We start from the raw sequence: 21,968 nt of genomic DNA, 5'->3' as shown, positions 1-21,968 counted from the left end.
CTAAACTTTTTAAGTTTATAAAAGAAAATAAATAGAAATAAGAAAAAAAAAAAAAACGCCAAGACCAATTTATTGGAAGACTAGACTCAAATTATATTCCATTGCAAAACAAAAACAAATATTTTGCAAAAGCAATTTTAAAAAATTTGGTAAATATATTGCTTGGTAAATTAATAGATTATAATAATAATTAATAATTAAAATAAAGGTTTTGTTTTATGAATTTTCATTATGCAATCCATCACCACAGAAAAACTAGGGAAAAAAATATTTCTTTGAAAACAAAAACCTTTAATGCCAAAAAAAAACAATGATAAATGTAAGATATGCAAAAGAAATTAAAAAAAAAAACAAGAATATTTAAACATACATAATTTAAGATCCAAACAATTCAGTATTGACAATATGCTTTCATATTCGTAACACTTGAAACATTGCTATTCTAAAGGTTTTAACATAACAATTTGCATTGTTTTTGATAATTATTATCTTGAAGTATGAATAGATTTTTGAGTATTTTAAATTTTTGTATATATGAATGTATATAATTTATGTATATATTAGCTTACCCTCGTTTCATTCAAATTTACATAAAATAAAGGTCATTTATAATTATTTTTTTTTAACAGCCAAGGTTGGAATGACAATAAGCTTCATTTATATTTGAATTTGATAATTTTTTTTGTTTTTAATAAGAATAAAATCATAATTTCTTTAGTAGCTATCACTACTTAATGGATGTTCCACATAATTAATATTAGGCAAAACACTCCTACGTTTGCGGCTGTTGCCATTACCATTACCATCACTTACAATAATATTATTGTTGTCGTCATAATTCAATTTTGTTTTTGCAGAAGATATCGATGGATATCCTGCTGCCAAAAAGGATATTTGATCAATTTGATATAATTTCTGATACAGATCGGCTAATTGTTGTTGCATTTCCGTTGATTGTTGTTGAATATCATTATTCGAAATAGGAATGTTTGTCTGGTACTGGATGTCATTGTTATTATTATTGCCGAATGTTATATCTCTATTATTGGCAGGGTTGTTAGGTCTAGATTTTATATCGAATTGTTGTTCATATGGTATGGTTTTCAATGGTTCACTTCTTGATTCACGTTGGTAATAATCTGAGGGTGTTGACTTCAAGTACAAAATATATTAAAGAAAAACACAAAAAAGAAATAAATGAATAAAAAATTGAAACACAAAAATTAAATTTTTTTTCGTATAAATGTAATTAAATGTTAAAACCTTTCAACCTTTATTAACCTTTAAACTTTTGTAAAGTACCTACAAGTTTCAATACGAAATACCTCAATAAATTCCCCCAAAATATCATTAAAAATCCATTCAAACCTTCATAAAGAAACTTTTGTGTAAAAACCAATATTATTTACGACATCCAATATGAAAAATTTAATTGAAAATCATGAACTTAATAATAATTCTTTTGCAACAAGAACAAATGCAATATATATTTCCTTAAAGCAAACAAAAATCAATACACATATAGACATAAAAAGTGCGAGTCAATTGATTGAAGCCACATGAAAAAATAATAATATGTTGACCTTGCTTCAAATTGAGCAATTACTAAATCTCTTACTGGATCTCCAAGCTCCAAAAAAATAATAATCTGTTCTGCGCATCTGTGCAAAATTTGCTGTCAAAAACTTAGGAAGACATCATTTTTTCTTTCATCTTAAAGTTCTCGTTACTGACTATCTGTGCATGATATTACCTTGTCTCCTTATAACATGGTTGCTTGAAACTCATATTTGCAAACTTTTGAGACTTTTTTCCGTATGTAGGTACCTATTTGCCTAAGAATTAAAGAAAAAAAGATCCATGCACCAGGTGACCATGAAGTCCAGAAAAGATATGCACCCTTGATCTTTTTTATCTCGTTGCACAAAATGCATAGTTCACAATGAACTTTAAAAAATATATATATTTAAGCAACCAAACCTCGAAGAAACTTTTGGTTTGCAGTTATGAATGGAGCTCAAACTCATAGAGTTTTTATAAAAAAAAATAATCTCAATCAAGTGATACTGGGTGTACCTGTGCATTCATTTAAAGTGGCCAACGGTTATGGTAGAACTGTGCAAACAAATAAAGGACATAATCAAAAGTAACTCACTTGCCGGAACAGTACTCGATTGCGTTCACGAAAGTGTGATGGGCGCATAGGGAAACTTCTTTGTAAGTTGCCTCGTTCTCTGGCATCACTTCCAATCATGCTTGGCAATGAAAGCCTACCAGAGCGTGCAGAATTCGGATTCGATGGATTGCCAGAGAAAATCGATTTTATTCCTCCTGGTTGTTGGCTATTACCAATTGATATTCTGCTATCGGTATTATGGTGGTAATGCTGCTCCTGCTGGTCGGGGCTGAGATTTTCCTCATTGAGCATTGGTTCATCATTTTGCTCTAGTTGCCTATTTATCCTGAAAATAAATTATAAATTCTCTTAGCTAAATCAGTTTATGTAGGTTAATTTCGTAATTTAGTTTGCAGTTTAAAGTCGTTAGTAAAAAGAAAAAAAGTTCGGAACAAGTGAATTAAGTGTGAATGACATTATATATTTATTTGGTTTATTTCATAAGGTTGCGTATTTTCACAGTGGTGATTTTATATAAATTTCGCCGCCAAAATTAACTTTTTTGATTATTTTATCACAAAAAATAATTAAATCTGTCAACTATATTTTTTTTAATCAAAATGGTTATCCACACAAATAATCTTATTAGACGACTTAGTTTTATGAAAAATAAAACATGCAATGAAAAATGATGAAACTATACAAAATTATATAGTTCTTACAATTGACCAGCTGCAATTTCTTTAAGTGCTGCTGCTCGTGCTGCCAATTCTTCAGCTTTCCTCTGTTGTGTTAGTTCTTTGGCACGTTCAGTCCATATAAGCTCTTTTAATTTTTGAAAACTACCCTGATGAACAAGAATTTGATTATTGGTATTGGCCTGAGCATTGCCATTAGGTGAGCCGCCAAATCTATATTGCATATAACGTCTTGGTCCAACTCCACTAGATATTGATGGCATTGCTGATCGACTCTCTGATCCATACATTCTTGGTGGTACATCCTCCAAAATTCTTGAACGTACGGGTAATCGTTGTAAGACAACAGGTTCGCGACTAATAACACGACCAAACACTGGTCGAGCAGGTTCTCGATAATGCGAAATTGTTCGTGATCTATATATTTTTTCAAGTGTAATTATATGGACACACACATTTAAGTGAGAAAACTGCATGTGGTTAACAAACTTACCCAATGCCTCGTCCTGAAGGATATGGTTCCCATACATTATATGCGAAGGGGTCGCGATATGTTGGTATTTCATTGGACATTTCTGCAGCTCTCGATTGTCTTTTAGAAAATCTGAGAAAAAATTTAACAAAAAATAAGTATAATGGGACTTTTAAATTCGGCAAACAGTAAAATTAGTTCGAATTGGAAAGCAATTTTTTTTTTTAATAATGGAAAGGCAGTAAGTTATTGGATGGAAATTTTGTTTTGTGTGTAGTATTGCGTTGGCAATGACTCTGTCAAACCTATCTATACTTGGTTGGTACATAGTTCGTGCCTTCGTGCAACACAAATTCAAGCACAAGCTTTGTGATCGTAAGAACGAATTTATGTTAAATCGACCTGTCTATGAGCTCACTGACAGGCAAAATTATTGGACCCCTATATTATGTCTTATTTGATTGTTATCATTAATTCCGGCCAACGAGAGGTGTGTTATTAACATGAGTAACTTAGGTTTTACGTAGATGTTGTGAATTTGATTAATTTTCTCAAGACAAGGAGATACGATATTCACAAATCATTATGCTCCAATTTTCTTACAATTCAAAGAATACCCGTTAGAAAATACGGGAAACAAGTTGTATGATCTTTTTTTTACAAGTTTTGATATGTTCGAAAGAGTATTGAAGCTTTAAGGCGATAGTTTGAACTTCATATGCGATTGAGTTGGAGACAGAAAGTGTTGAAAGTGTGTCGCTTTGGGAATTTTGATCAAGACCTGTGTAGCTTAAGGAATTATTTGTCCAGCTTGATGTTATTGTTTTACTCAACAGTAATGATTAAGAGAGGAGAGGATATGACAAAATGTATTTTAAGAAAATTATTTCAAGCTATAGTAGACGAGTTTGAAAAATCAGCTCGCAGATGAAGAATAAAAGTGAATGAACAGCAGAAGCGATTAGAACCTTTCTGGTTTTCATTAAATAAAACCCACCCCTTGGCTTTGAGAGCAGATGTGGTATCCGGAGCTAGATGAGAAACAATTTTTGGGTGTTTGTACATTTATTTGTATTTTCCCAATTTCCGATTGCCATGTCTTTCTCCGCAAAATAGATGTATTTTCTTTCATCTAGAAAGAGCTTTTAAAGTGTATAGCTTTTCATTCAAGGGCTACAATTATTGTAAAAAAAGAGGCAAATCGAACTCGAACACGTTCCAAATACAAGTTCATATGTATACCCCAAATTTTAGTATGAGTTTGAATAAGAGAGTGTTATTCAAACGAAGGAATGTTATTTAAGACGACCGACAAAAGAGGATTTTTATGTTTATCTTCGCACTCTTGTAATGATTTTTTTTCAGGAGAAGGGAAATAGTGGAGAAAACATTTGTTGAATCCGAAAGACAGCAGGATAAGCATTTATAACCACAAGCATTTATAAGCACAAGACGAATAAGTTGATTCAGTTGGGTCTGGTTGAGGGTGATTAAAACAAACAAAAAAAATATGCGGTGTACTATGAATGTTGTGAAATTACGACCCCAAAAAAGCTCCAGGTAATGTGTGCGGACTGATAGGCTCTTTTCAGAATGAGAATTTAATGTTAAAAGGCTCAAAGTACATTCAGTATGATGTTGCACGGGTAGGTGTTCCTTTTTAGGAATCAAGTTATAATTGAGTTTTCCTCTTTTAGGAAAACAAAAAAGTTGCGATTAACGCAATAACATTCCAATTTGTATACAATATTCGGGTATACGCAGGTACGAGTATCTACATATTATTTATACACACATATTCAATTTAAGATTTTAGGTGTGGCTGAGGCCTAAGTCGCCCTTATTTTTAGTAATTTGAAGCAAAAAAAAAATCAAATTCTTTTGGGTATTTTTAATATTTACGCTGGTAATTTGGTAGATTATTTTATATAATTAAATCATTTTCAAATATCCATCAACAGAATATACATATATAAAATATATAATATACGTCTATAAGGTATTGATCCTTTTAGCACAGTAGGTACTTTACTTTATAACTTGTTGAATTGCTACACACAAACAATTACCGCACAAAGTTTTTTTAAGGGGTTCCTATTAAAGCCTTTATAATGTTAATGGATTATGAAGAGTGGTCCTTTGTAAACAAATTAAAAACAGTGTTATCCTTTTCAAATATTATGTCTTATTTTATACAGGAGCTAATAAGGAAATACAAACAACTGTTTGCCAAGTAGATTGAAGGGGTTTTAACTGTGTAAGTTGAATGTATATCAGTCCTGGGTTAAATGGACACAGAATATTATACTCAAGGGTAAGAAAATGATATTTTTATTTATTTACTCTTATACTTACCAAACATCAACCTCGCTAAATAAAACAAAATGACGAGGTGCCAGTTTAGTGAAAGTAGATTTATCTACATCAATTTGATGATTGAAGTCTCTTTTTAGCAATCCATTCAATCAAACCGCGATTCTTCCGACAATTTGAAACTAAGGAGATAGGCTTGATTTTTAGATAACACGGTGTAACACTCAAAATATACGCGGGCGGAGACCTATCAGGTTTTGTAGAGCTAGTCGCACTGAATACGAAACGGTATTTGAAAATTCCGTTTCTGGAGTTACGGGCAAAAAACGGTTTTTTGGATCTTCACCCATTGAAAAAATTCTAGCTTCGTCAATTCAGAAAACTTCGTCAGAAAACTACCTCAATTGATTCCTTATCAAACAGTGAAAGCTATATGTTTCTACCTATGTCTTCTAGTTTTTGAGAAAATTGAAAAATTATTTTATCAGATTTTTCTTTTTTCAAAATATTTTTTGTTTTTATTTGTTTTTATTTTTCAATTTTCTCAACTAGAAGACATAGAAACATATAGTTTTCACTGTTCGATAAGGAATCAATTGAGGTAGTTTTCTGGGTGAGTAATTTTTTTTTATTAAAATTCACAGTCTGGACAAAAAAAGTATAAAATGAGTTTTAAAAAATTTTGTTTCGCCTATTTTTAACTTTGAAATCGATTTTTTCAAAAACTATTGGTTATATTATATTGATTTAAAAATTAGAATCAAATGTACAATTTTTCGTTTCGGAAATGGTATCATTTATTACTGTAAGTGTTTTTTAATAATTTTTTTTTATTTTGATAATTTTTTTTAGAAAAATGCCCCTCCTACCTAAACGGGGAGAGATAGACCCCCCTCCCAAAGAAAAAAATGTTTGTATTGAGCTCCTCTACAAAAACTCGTTATCAAATCCTGGCTCCCAAGTTACCCTACTACGTGCCGAAACAACATTTTTGTTCTTTACCTAATTTTTTAATAATTTTAATAATTTTTTTTTATTTTGATAATTTTTTTTTAGAAAAATGCCCCTCCTACCTAAACGGGGAGAGATAGACCCCCCTCCCAAAGAAAAAAATGTTTGTATTGAGCTCCTCTACAAAAACTCGTTATCAAATCCTGGCTCCCAAGTTATCGAATTTCTGTATCTGGGTTGAAATCGAAATTTTTTTTTTTTTTAACCAATTTTGAAGTGATTTTCATAAAAAATACCTAGATTGATTGGGAAATAGATATTGTTTTAGAATATATTTTTTAAATAGCATGTTGTTTTGAAAACATATACTTTAAATTGATGCCGAAGTTGGGCAAATGTCGAAAAAAATGGAATTTTTGAACTTTGACAGCTTATAAATTCTAAGTGGTTTAACCGAGTTACATGTTTTATACATTGTTGAAAAGGTATATTTATGTATCTTCTATCAGAAACTGTAAAAAAATAAAAAATTGACGAAGCTAGAATTTTTTCAATGGGTGAAGGTCCAAAAAACCGTTTTTTGTCCGTAACTCCAGATTTTGAAGGTGTTAGGGGATTTTCAAATACCGTTTCGTAATCAGTGCGACTAGCTCTACAAAACCTGATAGGTCTCCGTCCGCGTATATTTTGAAACCTCATTTTTGTAACACCGTGTAATTTATTGTGGTGTTTTTTGTAGCATCTAAGAATTAAAAATATCATTAAATCATAAACGCAATGCTCATTTACTTGAACACACTCTCTAAGTACGCGAGATGGTACGTTTAAATGAAAAGCGTTATAAAGAGCGTATGAAAAATCCAACACAATTATGTTTTAAGTTAAGAAAAAAATAAAACAATATTTCAGCTTAAAAAGAACTTTCTTTTGATATCTCACTCGATGGACTTTGTGAAAATTTTGGAAAATGTATTTTTTTGGCAACTTCTTGGTTTTTTTTCGAAAATTAAAAAAATAGATTTCTTTACCTGAATACATAAGCCTGATAATGAACTCATATCTTTTATTCTTTGAAATTTTGGTTATCAGCTTCGGAATGTAAGAAAATGTTTGGGTGAAATACAATAATATACCCAAATGCATAACTCTGGTCACTGTGAACTCGTATCTGCAAGCCAAAACTTGTTTAGAGACTTTGGTCCACAGATAACTACTTCTTAATTTAAGACAAAAACATGTTACGTATACACCACAGTGAACCATTTTTAAATAAAAGATAAATGAAAAATCGAAAGATTGCATACAAATATTTGTATGAATTTGTTTGATTCTTCATTATTATTTTATTTAAAAGTGGTTCACTGTTGCGAATGTTTGACATACTTCGCTAAAGAAAATCCTAAACAGTTTCTATTGCTCATATCAATTTATCTCTACTAAAGAATTGATTTCATGCAAAAATGTTCTGGTCGTTTCAGTCAATCTTCTTAGGGACACAAATAAGCTTAAAGTCTTTTATCGAAACGTTCTTCAGAGTTTCATTTTCCCCTTGAGTTATGCAAGTTCAGGGGGGATTATTGTTATGAATTGTGAAATTAGATTACTTTGATATCTAGAGAGAAAAATATTTCCTCACTTGGTTTCAAATATCTTATTTCACTTAAGTCACTCCTATATAAATATCAGAAAAAAAATGAAACAAATTTAATTTTATTCTTGTATTGGTTTAAGTTTTCTTTTCCTTGTCCTTGGGTTGCATAGTTAGAGTATACCAAAACATTTTATGCTCTTTCTCATTTACCTTTCATTTTACAGTTAGATATTGTGCACAATTTGTCAACGACTCGACCGTTCAAATAAGCATGGTTAGAGTAGTTGCCGCTGGCATTTAAAATAAAATCTTTTTAAAATGGTGTTTTTGTTTAAATTATTATATACTTCTTTTTCATATTCAAACTCAAGAATGCTTGTGAACGTTTATGCTATATAAGAATAAAAAGGCAATCACGAATCAGGATAAAAATAACTTTCAATACGTTTGACCTTATGATATTGCTCACTATATACATTAACCACCCACTTCTGAAAAAAAATCCTTCAATGTTTTTTTTTCAAACAGACAGTATTTCGGTATGCTCTGGCGATCTAGCTTCATTTATTAATTTGGTATGTCTGGGTATTTAAGTTTTATTCACATATCATTCAGGTAATCCTTTTAAAACAAAAATTTATATCATATTATGAAAGAAAAAAAGACTTAGGAGGCGTTTGGCTCGAAAAAGGGGTGGATAAAGGTCTTTAATATATTCTGCCATATTTATATACTTCAAAAGCTAAATATAAGGAAATTAATGTTCATCCCAAATTGAGTTGCCAAGGTGGCGCCCAACCAGAACCACTTGTTTCTAGAATTAAGGATAGTGACGCAATAACAAAAAAATTTCATCCTGTGTCAGATGTAATTTTTATTTTTAAAAATGATTGATTCAACTTTTTTTTTTTATTTTTCAAAAATATAAATACTTACATCCACATAGCACGTAGTTCTTCACAACTTGGTTCTTGTGCACTCAAAGGGAATGATTTAGGACCAAGTATCTCACCGTTTGTATGCATTCCATTCGGTTGATTGCTTATGCTTTCATCTTCGTTACTATCGCTGGTGGCAGCACTACCACTAGCACCAACACCATTCGACCCAACACCACTGCGGCGCCCGGTTGCAATTTCATATTCTGAATGATGCGATATTTGACCGTTAACTGAACAGGTTCTCAGTGAAAAAATCAGAAGTAGGATGATTTGAATGATTCTGGTTGCATGATAATGAACCTGAAAATTATATTAGATTGATATTAAAAAAATTTATATATAAATGAATAAATCTAAAGTACAAGAGAGAAAAGAAATTTCGAGTACCGATTGAATGGTTACAAATTAAAAAAAAACTCGAAGTAAAGCAAATTAAATCAGATTTGTGATTCAAAAGGTAAGTACATTCACAAAACTTTATCTGTTCTCTGTTAAATAAAATTCAACAAGCTTAAGTGGGATTTAATTCTACTTCTGGTAAGTTTCAATTGTGATGAATATTTTTAAATTTTTTTTTATTTCTTTAGGTATGCCTCTTATAATGTCTTCTTGAATATCTTTGGAGCTTATATTTATGTATTTTCATAAAGTTCTATTTTTATTTATTATTTCGATATCTCTGGTCATTGTTAGCATAGTTAAATAGGAATGCTGTCTGTGTCTAGTAGGTACTTGAAATTGGTCATAAGTTCTTTATACTTTTGAATGAATTGTTTTGCTTTTGCACAGTTACCTGTTGCAAAGCTACAGTTTCTCAAAAGTACTTAAATAATTTTAAATCACTTAAATAATTTTTTTCTATTTTGTTATTAAAATTGTATTCTATTTCCCAGAGTTTATCAAAATCAAAACGTTGGAAATATTCATATTCATTAGGGTGCTTCTTAAAAATCAATTTTCGAAATTTTAATGGGACACCCTTTCATTTTGTTCTTCCTGCCTTAAATATAAATTGGGTAAAATTTGGGCCAGTTTACACACGTTCTAGGGGTCGCTACCACAATTCAAAGTTTTGAAAAATACACCAAATTTTGTTTTTTTTTTCCCAAAAATTTAAAATTTGTTATCAGAATTAAGTACTTTATATTAAATCTTTAGCTGTTTTGAAAGAAATTTTGATAAAAAATACAGCGGAATAAAAATTTTTGAATTCGACATTTTTTGTTTGTGTTATTCTGTAAAATAGCTAACTAAGTGATCTCTTAATTGAAAAATTCAATGTTTTTATCTGATTGTTTATGAGCCTAATATCTTTATTCGTCAGACAGTTAACTGACTGTTTATTAAAAGATTGAAAAATCGGGTCTTTGTATTGTACCTAACAAAAAAGTTGAAATTGATCTTTTTTTTTACTTAAATCTTTAGTGAATGGTAGCGACCCCTAAATTTTAATATTAAAATCGAAAAAAAAATACCATATACTATGCTTATATGGTAGAACATAATGCAGGGGTATCCCATTAAAAAATCGAAAAAAAAATTTTTTGAAAAATATGTATGTATAGTTTTTAAAACAGATCTAACGAATTTTGGACATCATTTTCCATGTCAAATTCATTTTCATACCAGTTAATCCAAGTTCTTGTTTTTATTTTCCAAACAAAATTTTAAAGTGCTTGTGCAGCTTTCAACAAATGCAAATGACTTTTCATATTTTTTACTCGATCATACTTATGCCTACAACAACTTACTCAATAAATCGTGCTTAACTTAGTCAAAATTGCACACCACACGTGCCTTAGTTTGAACTTGTTCTAAAATAAATTTTCCACAGAACATATACAAAAATCTAACAAGAACTGAATTAAAAACAGTTTATGATAACATTGTATAAAAACTTCCTCCGCCATTGGTCATATTTGTCCATTCTAAACATCGTTTATGATGGAAGAATGCATCCCACTTAAAGTTTTTGCATAAACGGTAATCAAAAGCAAAAACGGAAACGTAATCGGAAACATAAGCAAAATGAAAAGTTTATACTATTCATATTTAATGAATTCTGAATTAACTTGTGTCCGTGGTGCATTGGGTCCATAGGTACTTTATATCATGATGGTTATATGAGATTCATATGGATCGATGGGGTGGAGATAAGTGCGAAAAGTTGCTCTGTGTTTATTTAATTTTCATTTCCCAAAAATGTTAAAAGTTCCATCATACTTAGGTATTTACTCAAAGCTAACAGAGATTTGTTTGATATAGGATAAATGTGTAAAGTCAAAGGTAACACAGGCAGCCATAATTGATATAAGGTATAGGGTGTACTCTGCTTTGTTTATTTATTTATTTTTCTAACTCTGGGTGAATAAGAAAACTACTTTTTCAAAGCATGATTGGATACTTTATTTTGTTTAGTAAAAATGGAATTCTGCAAAAAAAAAAATGCACTTTAAGGTACCTAATGTTTTACGGTCAGTTTGAAGAAAAAGAAAAATCTTGGATTCCACAAAACAACTTGCAATTATATGGGTTTTGAGTTCTTGGAAGCAATTTTAAGGCCTATCATGAGTATGATAGCAAAAAAACAAACAGAAATTAAGGTCTTAAAAGGTCAAAAGTAACCCTTGGCTTAATGGCTATTTGGATATATTGCTCCATCAAACATTATGAGAGCCTGGCTCACCTGTACATCTTTCATGTTACTAGGGCTGCTCAAAATTCTTCAACAATAATAACAGATACCTACAGTAGCGAGCAAAAAAAATGCAAACGAAAAAACTATAAAGAGTTTTGAACAAGAAGTAAGTTACCAAATTTAGCATATTGAAACTGTTTTATTTTCATTAAACAGAGTCAATTTGTGGAATATTTTACTCCAAAAGCATTATTTGGTCAAAAGTCTACCTAAATATGCGTTTTAAGACGAGCAAAAAAATGCAAATGTTTTTATTGTTTGCATTTTTTTTGCTCGCTACTGTATATACTGAAACCAAATACATACAGTACAAGTTACCTTTCGAATCCACCGAATTTGGTTTCAGTATTTCTCGTAAATCAGAACATAATCGCTTGAAGCGAATTGCTTCAACTCAATTACATACCTCATAGAGGCGACCTACCAATTTTTTTGCGATTTATTCAACCGGAGGGAACGAGAAGATATTCATTTTTTGGGATGCTGACCAGTTTTGCGAGAAATAAGAAGAACGTACTTGGAAATGATAACTTAACAGAAGAATATTGGACACGAGTACGATAACTTAGGCGACAAGAATTGACTGAGTTAAATGCAATAATTGTTTACTATGTGAGGGGGGGGGGGTGTCTATCTCCCCCCTTTTAGGCGGGATGGGCAATTTTCTAAAATATGACGAAAAATAAAAAAAAAAATATTAAAAAACCACGGCAACATGAATGATACCTTTTTCAAAAGCCAGAATTGTACCTACACTTAATTCTAGTTTTTAAATCAAATTACTTTAATTAACTGTTCTCGAAATAATCAACTTCAAAGTCAAAATTTGGGAAAAAAAGTTAAAAAAAAAAACACATTAAATACTTTCAAAGTTTCTTTTGTATCATTCATAACTGTAAGTGTTGCTGTAGTTTTTTAATATTTGTTTTTCTTAATATTTTAGAAAATTGCCCCTCCCGCCTAAACTCGGGGAGATAGTCCCCCCCTCCCATAGTAAAAAATGATTGTATTAAACTCCTCTACAAAATATCGTTATCAATTCTTGTCTCCTAAGTTATCGTACTCTCCTCGAATATTGTATAGCTTTGTTAAATCAAATGAATGTAGATAAACTGTATGAATTTTTAAAAATAGCTCTTAACTATAGGAGCAGAATTATAAACGGTGATTTTTGAAATTGTTAAACAATTATTTATTAATTAAAAAAAAAATTGATAGTTATTGTAAATTAAAACAATGTCTTATATATTTAATTAATATCATTTATTAAACTTATATAGAGTATAAATTGGATTGTCAATCGGACGAACGGCAATTCCATGCTCAAAAGATTTTATGAATCTTAAATATTGTATTTTCAAACTCTTAAAAATATGAAAAATAAAAAATCTATCTAAACTAAAAAATCTATTTCTGTTTAACAACTAAACACCTATTTGAACGCTGTTGTAGTCCTCCAACTTTTTTTAACACCAACTCTCGAATCAACCCCGCCTAAGATGGATACTTAGCTAGCATACATCAAATCAATCTGTATAAATGTAAATGGATGCCTGATGCAATATTTCAATCAAGTCTTATTAAGATTGATAAAAATATCCTTCTTTCCTTCTGTTTTTTTTTTCTACAAAAACTCTGATATGTAAAACTTTCAGAAAAGAAGACCATAAACAAAAAACCTTGTTAGTTATAGAAGAAAACTTTAAGATGAATATAGTTTTCATCAGTCATCTCTTCTTCGTTTAATAATGTTCTAAAAATACTTGGGGACCTTGAAAGTGTTATCGACGAAGGATGGCGTTTCTCTTATATTACTTGTAGATATCTCTACCGGTATGGCACCACATTCAACAAAACTCGATTTAGTGAAACTTATTATAAGAGGAGAAGAACTACACTATACATACCGTCTAAGCACATTTGCATGAAGGTGGCTTTTATATGCATGACATATTGGAGCTGCCGCACTAACAACGCCAGTGTGCCACAACTGGGTTCGTTTTTCAACACACAAAACTGTGCTGCTGGGTCTTTTATTAGAATTGTATTCCATATACCATTCACCACTCTGCTCCTCCCACACCCCCACCCTCATATTATCCCTCAATCATTTCCCTTATATTCTAAGGAGAGTTAAGAAGGAACACGAACAGCAAAAAAAAAAAAAAAAAACACGAATATTTCGATCTCAAAAAAAGAAAAAAATCAGGAGACACCCACTCGAATTTCATTCCTGAACAGCTGTGATTAATGTAAGGTTTTCTTTTTTAGATAACGTGTGGTATTTAAGGTCTTTTATCCGTCAACTAAGTTTTTCAACAATTTAATTTTTTTGATGATTTATATTGTATTTACCGCTTTGTTAGAATTTTTGGGTCCAGGAGCAGCACATTATTGCTATTGCTAAAAACTAATTTATTTCAGTCAAGGTAAATATGTTGAAGAACTGATGGAATAAAAACTATGTATGCGTACAAACACAACCACTGAGCCCTAAAGCAACATTCTTGATTGAAAACCATTGTGGTATATGCATGGTAACGATAGCCGGAACGTGTGATGTAACAAATTGTGAAACTTACTAAGACCATTTGTCATTTTGTATTGAAATTCAGATAAAGTTTTTTTTTTTTTTTTGTTTATTTTTTTAGAAAGAGCTTGTTTTACTAGAGGAAGAAGGTAGATATGTACTTTTATTCTTATGACAGTATCAAGAATTTTGTTCAGCTCACTCTCATTGGAGTAGATGTAATAACATAGGGAAAACATGGTTATTTTTGCTGACTTTGGGTGAAAATACCTATATCACAACAAAATTTAATTGATACAAATTTAAAGCCAAACTTTTGAGCTTGGTACACTTTTACATTTCAGTACTTTTTGTGCCAGCATAATTTCAACATAGGAGAACTTGGCTCTTTTTTTAACAGTTATGTTTTTGTTGTGATTTCACTACTTTTTGCAAGGTTTTGTAGAAACTAAAATCTCTATAATTGATGAAAATTCAGAGAAAATGGGCGGTTACCACGCCCCTTGTCTAAAATTCTCAAATTTTAAAATTTTTCTTTTGTATAAACTACCAGATCTACCATTCTATCAAGATTCTACGATAGTTAGAAGTGCTCTACAATATTTGATGAAAATTCAGCGGAAATAGGCGGTTGCCACGCCCCCTGGCTACAATTCTTAGATTTCAATTTTTTTCCTTTTTATAAACTACCAGCTCTATCATTCTATCAAATTTCGAGATTTTACGATAGTTAGAAGTGCTTTATAATATTTGATGAAAAATTCAGCAGAAATGTGCGGTTGCCACGCCCCCCTTCCAAAATACTCAAATTTTAATTTTTTTGGTATTACTTACTAGCTCTGAGTCAGTTACGGTTTTTTGCAATTTTTGAAGCCCTATATCTCAGAAACTACTCATCGCAAGGAGCTTGGTTTTTACCAGCTTAACAAATGAAGCGAGTTTGAAAATTCTGGCATCTTTGGTATGGAAGTTAGAGGGGGGTCGAAAATGGCTCAGGCTGAGTTAACTGAAAGTGTCTTAATTTGATTTCTATTTTTTGTAACTTAAATGGAAACTTGTTTCGAGATTTGTTTCCAAAGATATCTAATTAAAAATATATTTTTTGCACCGTTTGAACCGATAGAAAATAAGTAGGTAATAGACTTGCGGTTACCAAATATAATAATAATAATTTGATCTAAGTGTGACGGTAACAAAATCAACTGTCAGCCCATATAACCTAACCTAACCTACCAAATATAACGGAATAAATTGAGACAGAAAATATCTAATTAGATAGAAAAAAAACTCATGACCAAGTTCATAAAGCCTTTTTAAATATTTATCAGGCTTTTGTATCCTACATAAAATGACCTTTGGTTTATACAAATAACGTCATTTAAAAGTTAAAAAGCCTGTTAAATGTTTATGACCATGAAAGTCTTTTTTTCTTCTAAGAACCACAATACCATGTGTAAACAAAAACAACTCTGTATCGACAAGCAAAATATCTACCATATTTCTCTATGGACTCCTATTCATAAGTACAAACTTTCAATTGAAAATGTTTTCCTTTATATTGTCAAGTTCAAGTTTAATACGTACTAACAACGTCAGTTTCATTTTGTCAACTTTATTTAATGTCACAAAATTCTTTTGAATATTTATTGTTGTCTCGCACATGAACCATTATCATTATTCTATACACATTCTCAGTGCACATTCGATATAATTCCTACAAAAGACCAACCAATTTGCAAAATACTTTACCACAAAATGCTCTCGAAATAATCCTATTATAGTTATGTGAGGATAACTTAACCATTCTTGTTAGTTGTCCGGAGGTCTAACTCATATGGCAAACATTCCTATTATGATGAAAATGAAAAAAAAAGATGAATAAATCCTCTTTACGTATGCATAATGGTCTCTCTGTGAAACGATATGAAAAATTGAATTCCTCACATCCTATCCTATCCACTAGCAGCACTCTCGAAGGAAACTCATATTCCTGAGTCCTCTGAGTCCGAGAGTCCTGTGGATCCATGCATGATGTTCAATGTGCATTGTGTACATGCATGTTTTTTATATCTATTTTTTTTTTTGCCTCTACTTTTGATTCAACTTTTCCCCGAAAAATTTAATTAAGCTGATAGCCATCAACATGCATTCATTCCTTTATGCCTTGTGGCTGCTGACCATTTAATTTGTTGTTGAACGTTTTAACATCCCCATACACTCCATTTAATCCTTATTGTTTACGTCCGTCTCCGTTAAGTGTTTTGGCATTATTAAATGCTTGAACGCAATAATTGAGAAAGTGAATGTAATTGGTTTTGAATCTTGGTGCATTTTGTAATTAACGCACTCAATTGGAATTTAATACGGATGACACGTACATGCTTTTATGTGTTAATGACATAATTATACAATGATGTATACAAATTACAAAAATAAAAACATTGATTTTTTTTTTTTTTTTCAATTTTACTGGGAACTATACCTACATCCTTTATGCAGAATGGCATATGTCATCACAGAGAATGTGAAAAAAATGTTGATTCCGAAATTATTTCTGTCTGTATTAGGAGCCAAAACGAACGGGTGAAACGATTTAATTGAAATTAATATTATATTAAAATTTCGGAAATGTTTAGTTTTCAATTTTTTTTAGTTTAGTTTTTGGTATAGAAACGAATAAAAAAAAAAAACAAATTTCCGTTTCTGATTTCATGACTGATAAACCATCAAATATACCACTCATGTAGAATCTACTATTAAAATTATTTTTGTTGTTTTTGCTTTGACCGTTACTCTCCCTTCAAAAATGCAAAATTCCTAAAAAAATTGCAACAATAACATTAACTCATTTTCCCGCAAAACAAAATCCCAAACCAAAATTCCTATATTCGACTTTCTTTTTAAGTCTTTTTTGAGTTTAAATTTTATAATAACGAAGAAAAAATAATAAAAATTATTAAAATTATATTTATATTAAGTGGAGCGATTGAATATAATTCAATTTTAAAGTTCAAGTTGAGGTCACTTGAACTTTAAAATTGATTTTAATTTTATATTATATTATTTTTTTTTTTGCTTTTCTAAAAGCAATGATTTTATTTTTGCACAAAATTTTCAACTAATATGGCAAAGTTACAGTTACGAAAGTTCAAAAACATTATGGATATAAAATAAAAATACCCCTGTTCTTTAACTACCCTCAATGGTGATTAAAATTTTTGAATAACAATTCAATCACTTTCAGTTCGTTGGTCAAACGAAACTTTTTTTCTATGATGGGATAAAATAAATTTTTTTTAATAATTCTAAAAATGTCCTTGTTAACTATACTTTTTGTTGCTTAAAATAAAGTTGACAAATAATTTGTGTATATTCTAAATAAACTTACCTTTTTTGTACAGTGCCGCATAGTTGATGAGTTATTTTTTCACTTCTCAAAAATTTAAAAATAATTATGATAAACAATGAAGTTGAATATCTTTTTTTATTTTTGAATGAAAAAAACGGAATTATTATTCTCTTCCGCTTTGAAATGAAGTGACAATTAATTATCGAGCAACTATTGGAATTAAAAAAAAAAAAGGAATATTAAATTAACATTTATGTTTTGATATTTAAATAACAGGGTGAACAGATAAGTGTAGTGCAAGATTGGTTTTAAACATAAAAATTGTCATATTTCGGAAACAAAAACAGCTAGGTGCAAGGTTGTGCAAAATTGTAATTATTCCAACAGAAAACTAAATTAAAATTAAAGTGCATATGTCTACTTGTGATTTTGAATTTGTGATTTTTTTTTTATTTGCAGACAACTAACTAAATTGGCTAAAACAATCTGATATTGTGTGAAAAATTTTAATTCTTTTTTAGGTGCAGATTCGTTGTGCAGATTTGATTTTGGTGCAAGAACTATTTCAAAAAAATCTTGTAATATTATTATTACTTCATCTTATAATCATCATCACAACAAATGAATAGTGCTGGTCGTAGTTGTAGTTCAGCAGACAGCTGTTGTCGCCGCCGTCGGGATATCAATGGAAATAGTCGAAAACATCGAAGGACCTCGCCATTCATCTTTCTTTGAATTTAGGTAGATACTTTGTGAATGAAGTAAGCTGAAATGCTTAAAATTTCGAAGAAGTCTATTTTTTGTTAATTTGTAAGTATATATTTGTTGGTGGATAGTAAAATTATGTGTTAATAAATAAATATAACCAAAAAGACAAACATACCAATAACTTAGATCAAAATCAATGAAATTTTCAAACCGAAAATTTATTTAATTTAAATTTTTGTTTTTTGTTTTTTTTTTTTTAAACTATTTCACTACACCGTGTGTTACGCTCACGGGCTTGATTAATCTATTTGATTTGCTGCACAGAGTTGGAATATGCAGATAAACTTTAAAACTTTGTACTTTTTTTCTGAGTTTAAATAAAATATATAAAATATATATAAACCAAATTTCGAAGAATTACACTGGGTGTGTGGAAAGAAATAAAAGTATAGTTTATAATTATTAATAAAATGGCCTTTTCTTAAACACTATACCGTTTTTTTTTTCTTTCTGTCCTTTATTTAATATATTAAAAAATTTGCGCACGGAATTTCTATATCTAGCGATGGATTTTGCTTATTTTTTGATATTAGAACTTATCTTAAACGTTCTCCGGGAAAGACTGAATGAATCCCAACCAACTGGTAGTAGTTTACGTATTTTCTTCTATATGGATATGTGCCTCTACTGCCTGTTTGAATATGTGCTGTTGGCTGGCTCTGGATGCTGGCAGGCAGCTTTGTCGGCTCTGGAGGATTTTTTTTAGAGCCTGTTGGAATATACCACCTACCACCTATAAGCTACCAACTTACCAAACCTAAGATACATGCCGAGGGAAAAGTGTAACAACTGCAAAAAAGCTCAGTTATTCGAAGCAACCCCTACGCTATGTGGTGGTGATGACGAGACGTTGGGTAACAAAAAAACAACAACAACAAAAACAACAACATCAACATTTAAAAGAAAAAAAAAAAAAAAAAACGACAGTATTATCAGATATAATGTTAGGAAGGGCGAACGGGCGGGCGTGAGTGGGGGCTGTGGGCGGTTGGTTGCAAAAAGCAGCAAGCAACACCCTCTGTATTTGAAGTTTTCCGAATTTTTGGTGGGCCCTATACGAACTTGTCCACTTAAAGCGCCAAAGAGTGGAAGGTTTATTTTTCATTGAGAAATTGCTTTCATTCTGGCGGAATATGCGCGGTTAAAGAATAAGGGGCAGAGGGTGATTTCAACTGTGGTTTGATGTGAGAGCTATCGGGGCCGGGGGGCAACTTGTTTGATGTTCTTGTAGCCTTTAAACGCCATCCCACAGTCTCTCAACATAACGTTCGAACATTCTCTGCATCTGGATGATAAATCCACATAGTGCTGTACCATATCTATCTCTCTTCACACAAAAACTACCAGAGTCTACATCAGCAGAAAAGAAATATTGCTTGAAGCTTGAAGGTATATTCTAGGGTTGCCAATCGGATTCAAAACAAATAGTTTATGATGAATTCATTTCATTTCTTATTTCACTTCGGTTCAATAAATTCTATTTAAATTATTTTTTTATCTGATAAAAACTTTATAAAAGTGTAGTCCCCATAAAGTCTTATTAAAACTTCTCAAAATGAAAATAGATTGAAACTTCATCCAACTGTTACATTTCTATGTTGTAAAATGCTTTGGTACATATAAAGTGGCAATTGGCAATTGGCAAGTGGCGATTAACAATACCAATCAATTTATAAAGTTGCAATAGTATATAAAGTTTAACAAAGGCGGTTAGATCTAAGATCTAAAACCTCGGTATTTAGGACATATATTTTATGCTTAAAGATTAAACGGTTTTGTTATATATGACAACTGTCTAAAGTTAAAGTTGCAAGAAAATCACATGGAGGCAACCACGTTGATGGTTGTTATAATGCTGGATTTGAAATTAAAAGTTAAGTTCTACATTGTTGGAAGTATGTAGGCCAAAGCTGATAGACACTGTTATGAATTTTCTATTATGAATTATAAAAGATTTCGAATATTAAATTTCTTTCATTTTATTTATATTTGATTCGTATCTCAGGATATAAAGGAATTTTCATTAAATTTATATTTATATTTGACTCGTATTCCAGGATATACAGGCATAAGATGGATTTGTGTTTTAAGGTTATAGAAATAACAATAATTTTAATTTGTGACTGTTACTTGTTAGTTGAATTTTATATGTATTTAGAAAATTAAACCTGTCATGTCTGTCTTTTTAACCGACTTCTCAATTTTGTATGTTTGTAATCTGAGAAGTTTCGACTCGATGAACCGATTTTGATGATTCTTTTTGTATTTGAAAGCTAGTACTTTCTGTACGGTTCAGTCATATCTCAATTCTCAACTTCGATCCATTGAAGTTTTTTTTTTATTGATAAAAATGATTATTGTTATTCCCGTCTATTGTCTCAATGTACCAACTACCTATCAGTTTAACTGTCTACCTGTATAGGTATTTGCATGTAACATGAAAGTATATAAATAGCTGAATGTCTGTTCAACTGCCTAATTGTCTCACTATTTTAACCGATTTATTATTTGTCTGTCAATCTGCTTACTTGTTTATTTGTATAACTGTATATTTATCTATATTCACCTACCTCTCATATTGTCTATATTTCTAGGTGTCTTTTTTATTCTGATTAAATAGCTTCATGTCTATAGCTCATGTTATAAGAAGGAAAATCGACTGTGAGAACACTTTAGATGAACCGACCTTGACGTCACTAAAACAATCATCCTATATCGACCTAATAAGATGTTGAACACCAAGAAATTAACTGCAAAGGAGTAACTTTAAGATTCTCTCAAAGCCTCTACCAACGTCATCTCTCATCGTTGTATGTTATTAAATTATTTTTCCTCTTTTTGTGTTATATTGGATTTGGGGTAAAGTGTTTTGTATGCGTCAGAGCAGACATTGGGAATATGTAGATACATTTGGCTGTGCTTCGTTACTGGCAAACTAATTTTATTTATTATGGTAGAAACTTACAAAAACTTAACATGACATTTTTGTTTTTGCATAAAAGTTTTTGCTGCTCAAATCCATCGAAATTTTTCTATTAGACAATTGTATGCCTGCAAATTTTTCAACTCAGCTTCTCCATAATCGTAATGTTTGTTTTATTTAGCCAATTTTTTTTTAAAGAAACCAATACTTGTCCAAAAAAGTAAAAAATATTTAGTTTAAAAAACTAAAAATACGATTTTATTATCAAATTGGTAAATCAAGAAGCGTAGAGCGCTCTGCTCTGGTCAAACTATACAACAAAGCTCACACAAAACAAAAGCGTATTTTAAGTTTTTAAACTATATATTTCATTCTTTACTTTTCAGTCTTATCATAATTGAGAGCATTTAGGTAAAATTCGACTTGGGTGGTATGAACCTCCGAACACCATTTCTTGCGCTCGTACCTGCAAATCATAATTTATGCATCCATACTACATAATATAAGCATACATTGATTTGGGGTGTATCAACCCCCCATGCCCCTCTTTGGGGTCCGGACCACAAAATATTGTGTTGTCATCCGAACTACATGTGTACAAAGTTAAAGTGCGATACG

At 30.7% G+C, this 21,968-nt stretch overlaps 1 protein-coding gene across 2 annotated transcripts; it reads right to left on the bottom strand.

The window, feature by feature from the left end:
• Positions 1–321: 321 nt before the first annotated feature.
• Positions 322–19,120, bottom strand: LOC129920665 (uncharacterized). 2 transcript variants are annotated; one of them, XM_056002119.1, is made up of 7 exons: positions 18,543–19,120; positions 17,699–17,869; positions 9,078–9,382; positions 3,308–3,418; positions 2,839–3,231; positions 2,156–2,462; positions 322–1,152 (listed from the first exon to the last, which is right to left on the bottom strand). In XM_056002119.1, exons 2-7 carry the CDS (start codon positions 17,717–17,719, stop codon positions 715–717), a joined length of 1,575 nt encoding a protein of 524 aa, XP_055858094.1. In that variant the 5' UTR covers positions 17,720–17,869; positions 18,543–19,120; the 3' UTR covers positions 322–714. The 2 variants fall into 2 exon arrangements, with proteins under 2 accessions (XP_055858094.1, XP_055858095.1); XM_056002120.1 differs by having other exon boundaries at positions 18,862–19,120.
• Positions 19,121–21,968: the final 2,848 nt, after the last annotated feature.

The sequence above is a fragment of the Episyrphus balteatus genome, chromosome X, assembly GCF_945859705.1.
Source record: "Episyrphus balteatus chromosome X, idEpiBalt1.1, whole genome shotgun sequence".
NCBI lineage: Eukaryota > Metazoa > Arthropoda > Insecta > Diptera > Syrphidae > Episyrphus > Episyrphus balteatus.
The sequence above is the reverse complement of the archived record's forward strand: the minus strand, read 5'-3'. Positions and strand labels throughout refer to the sequence as shown.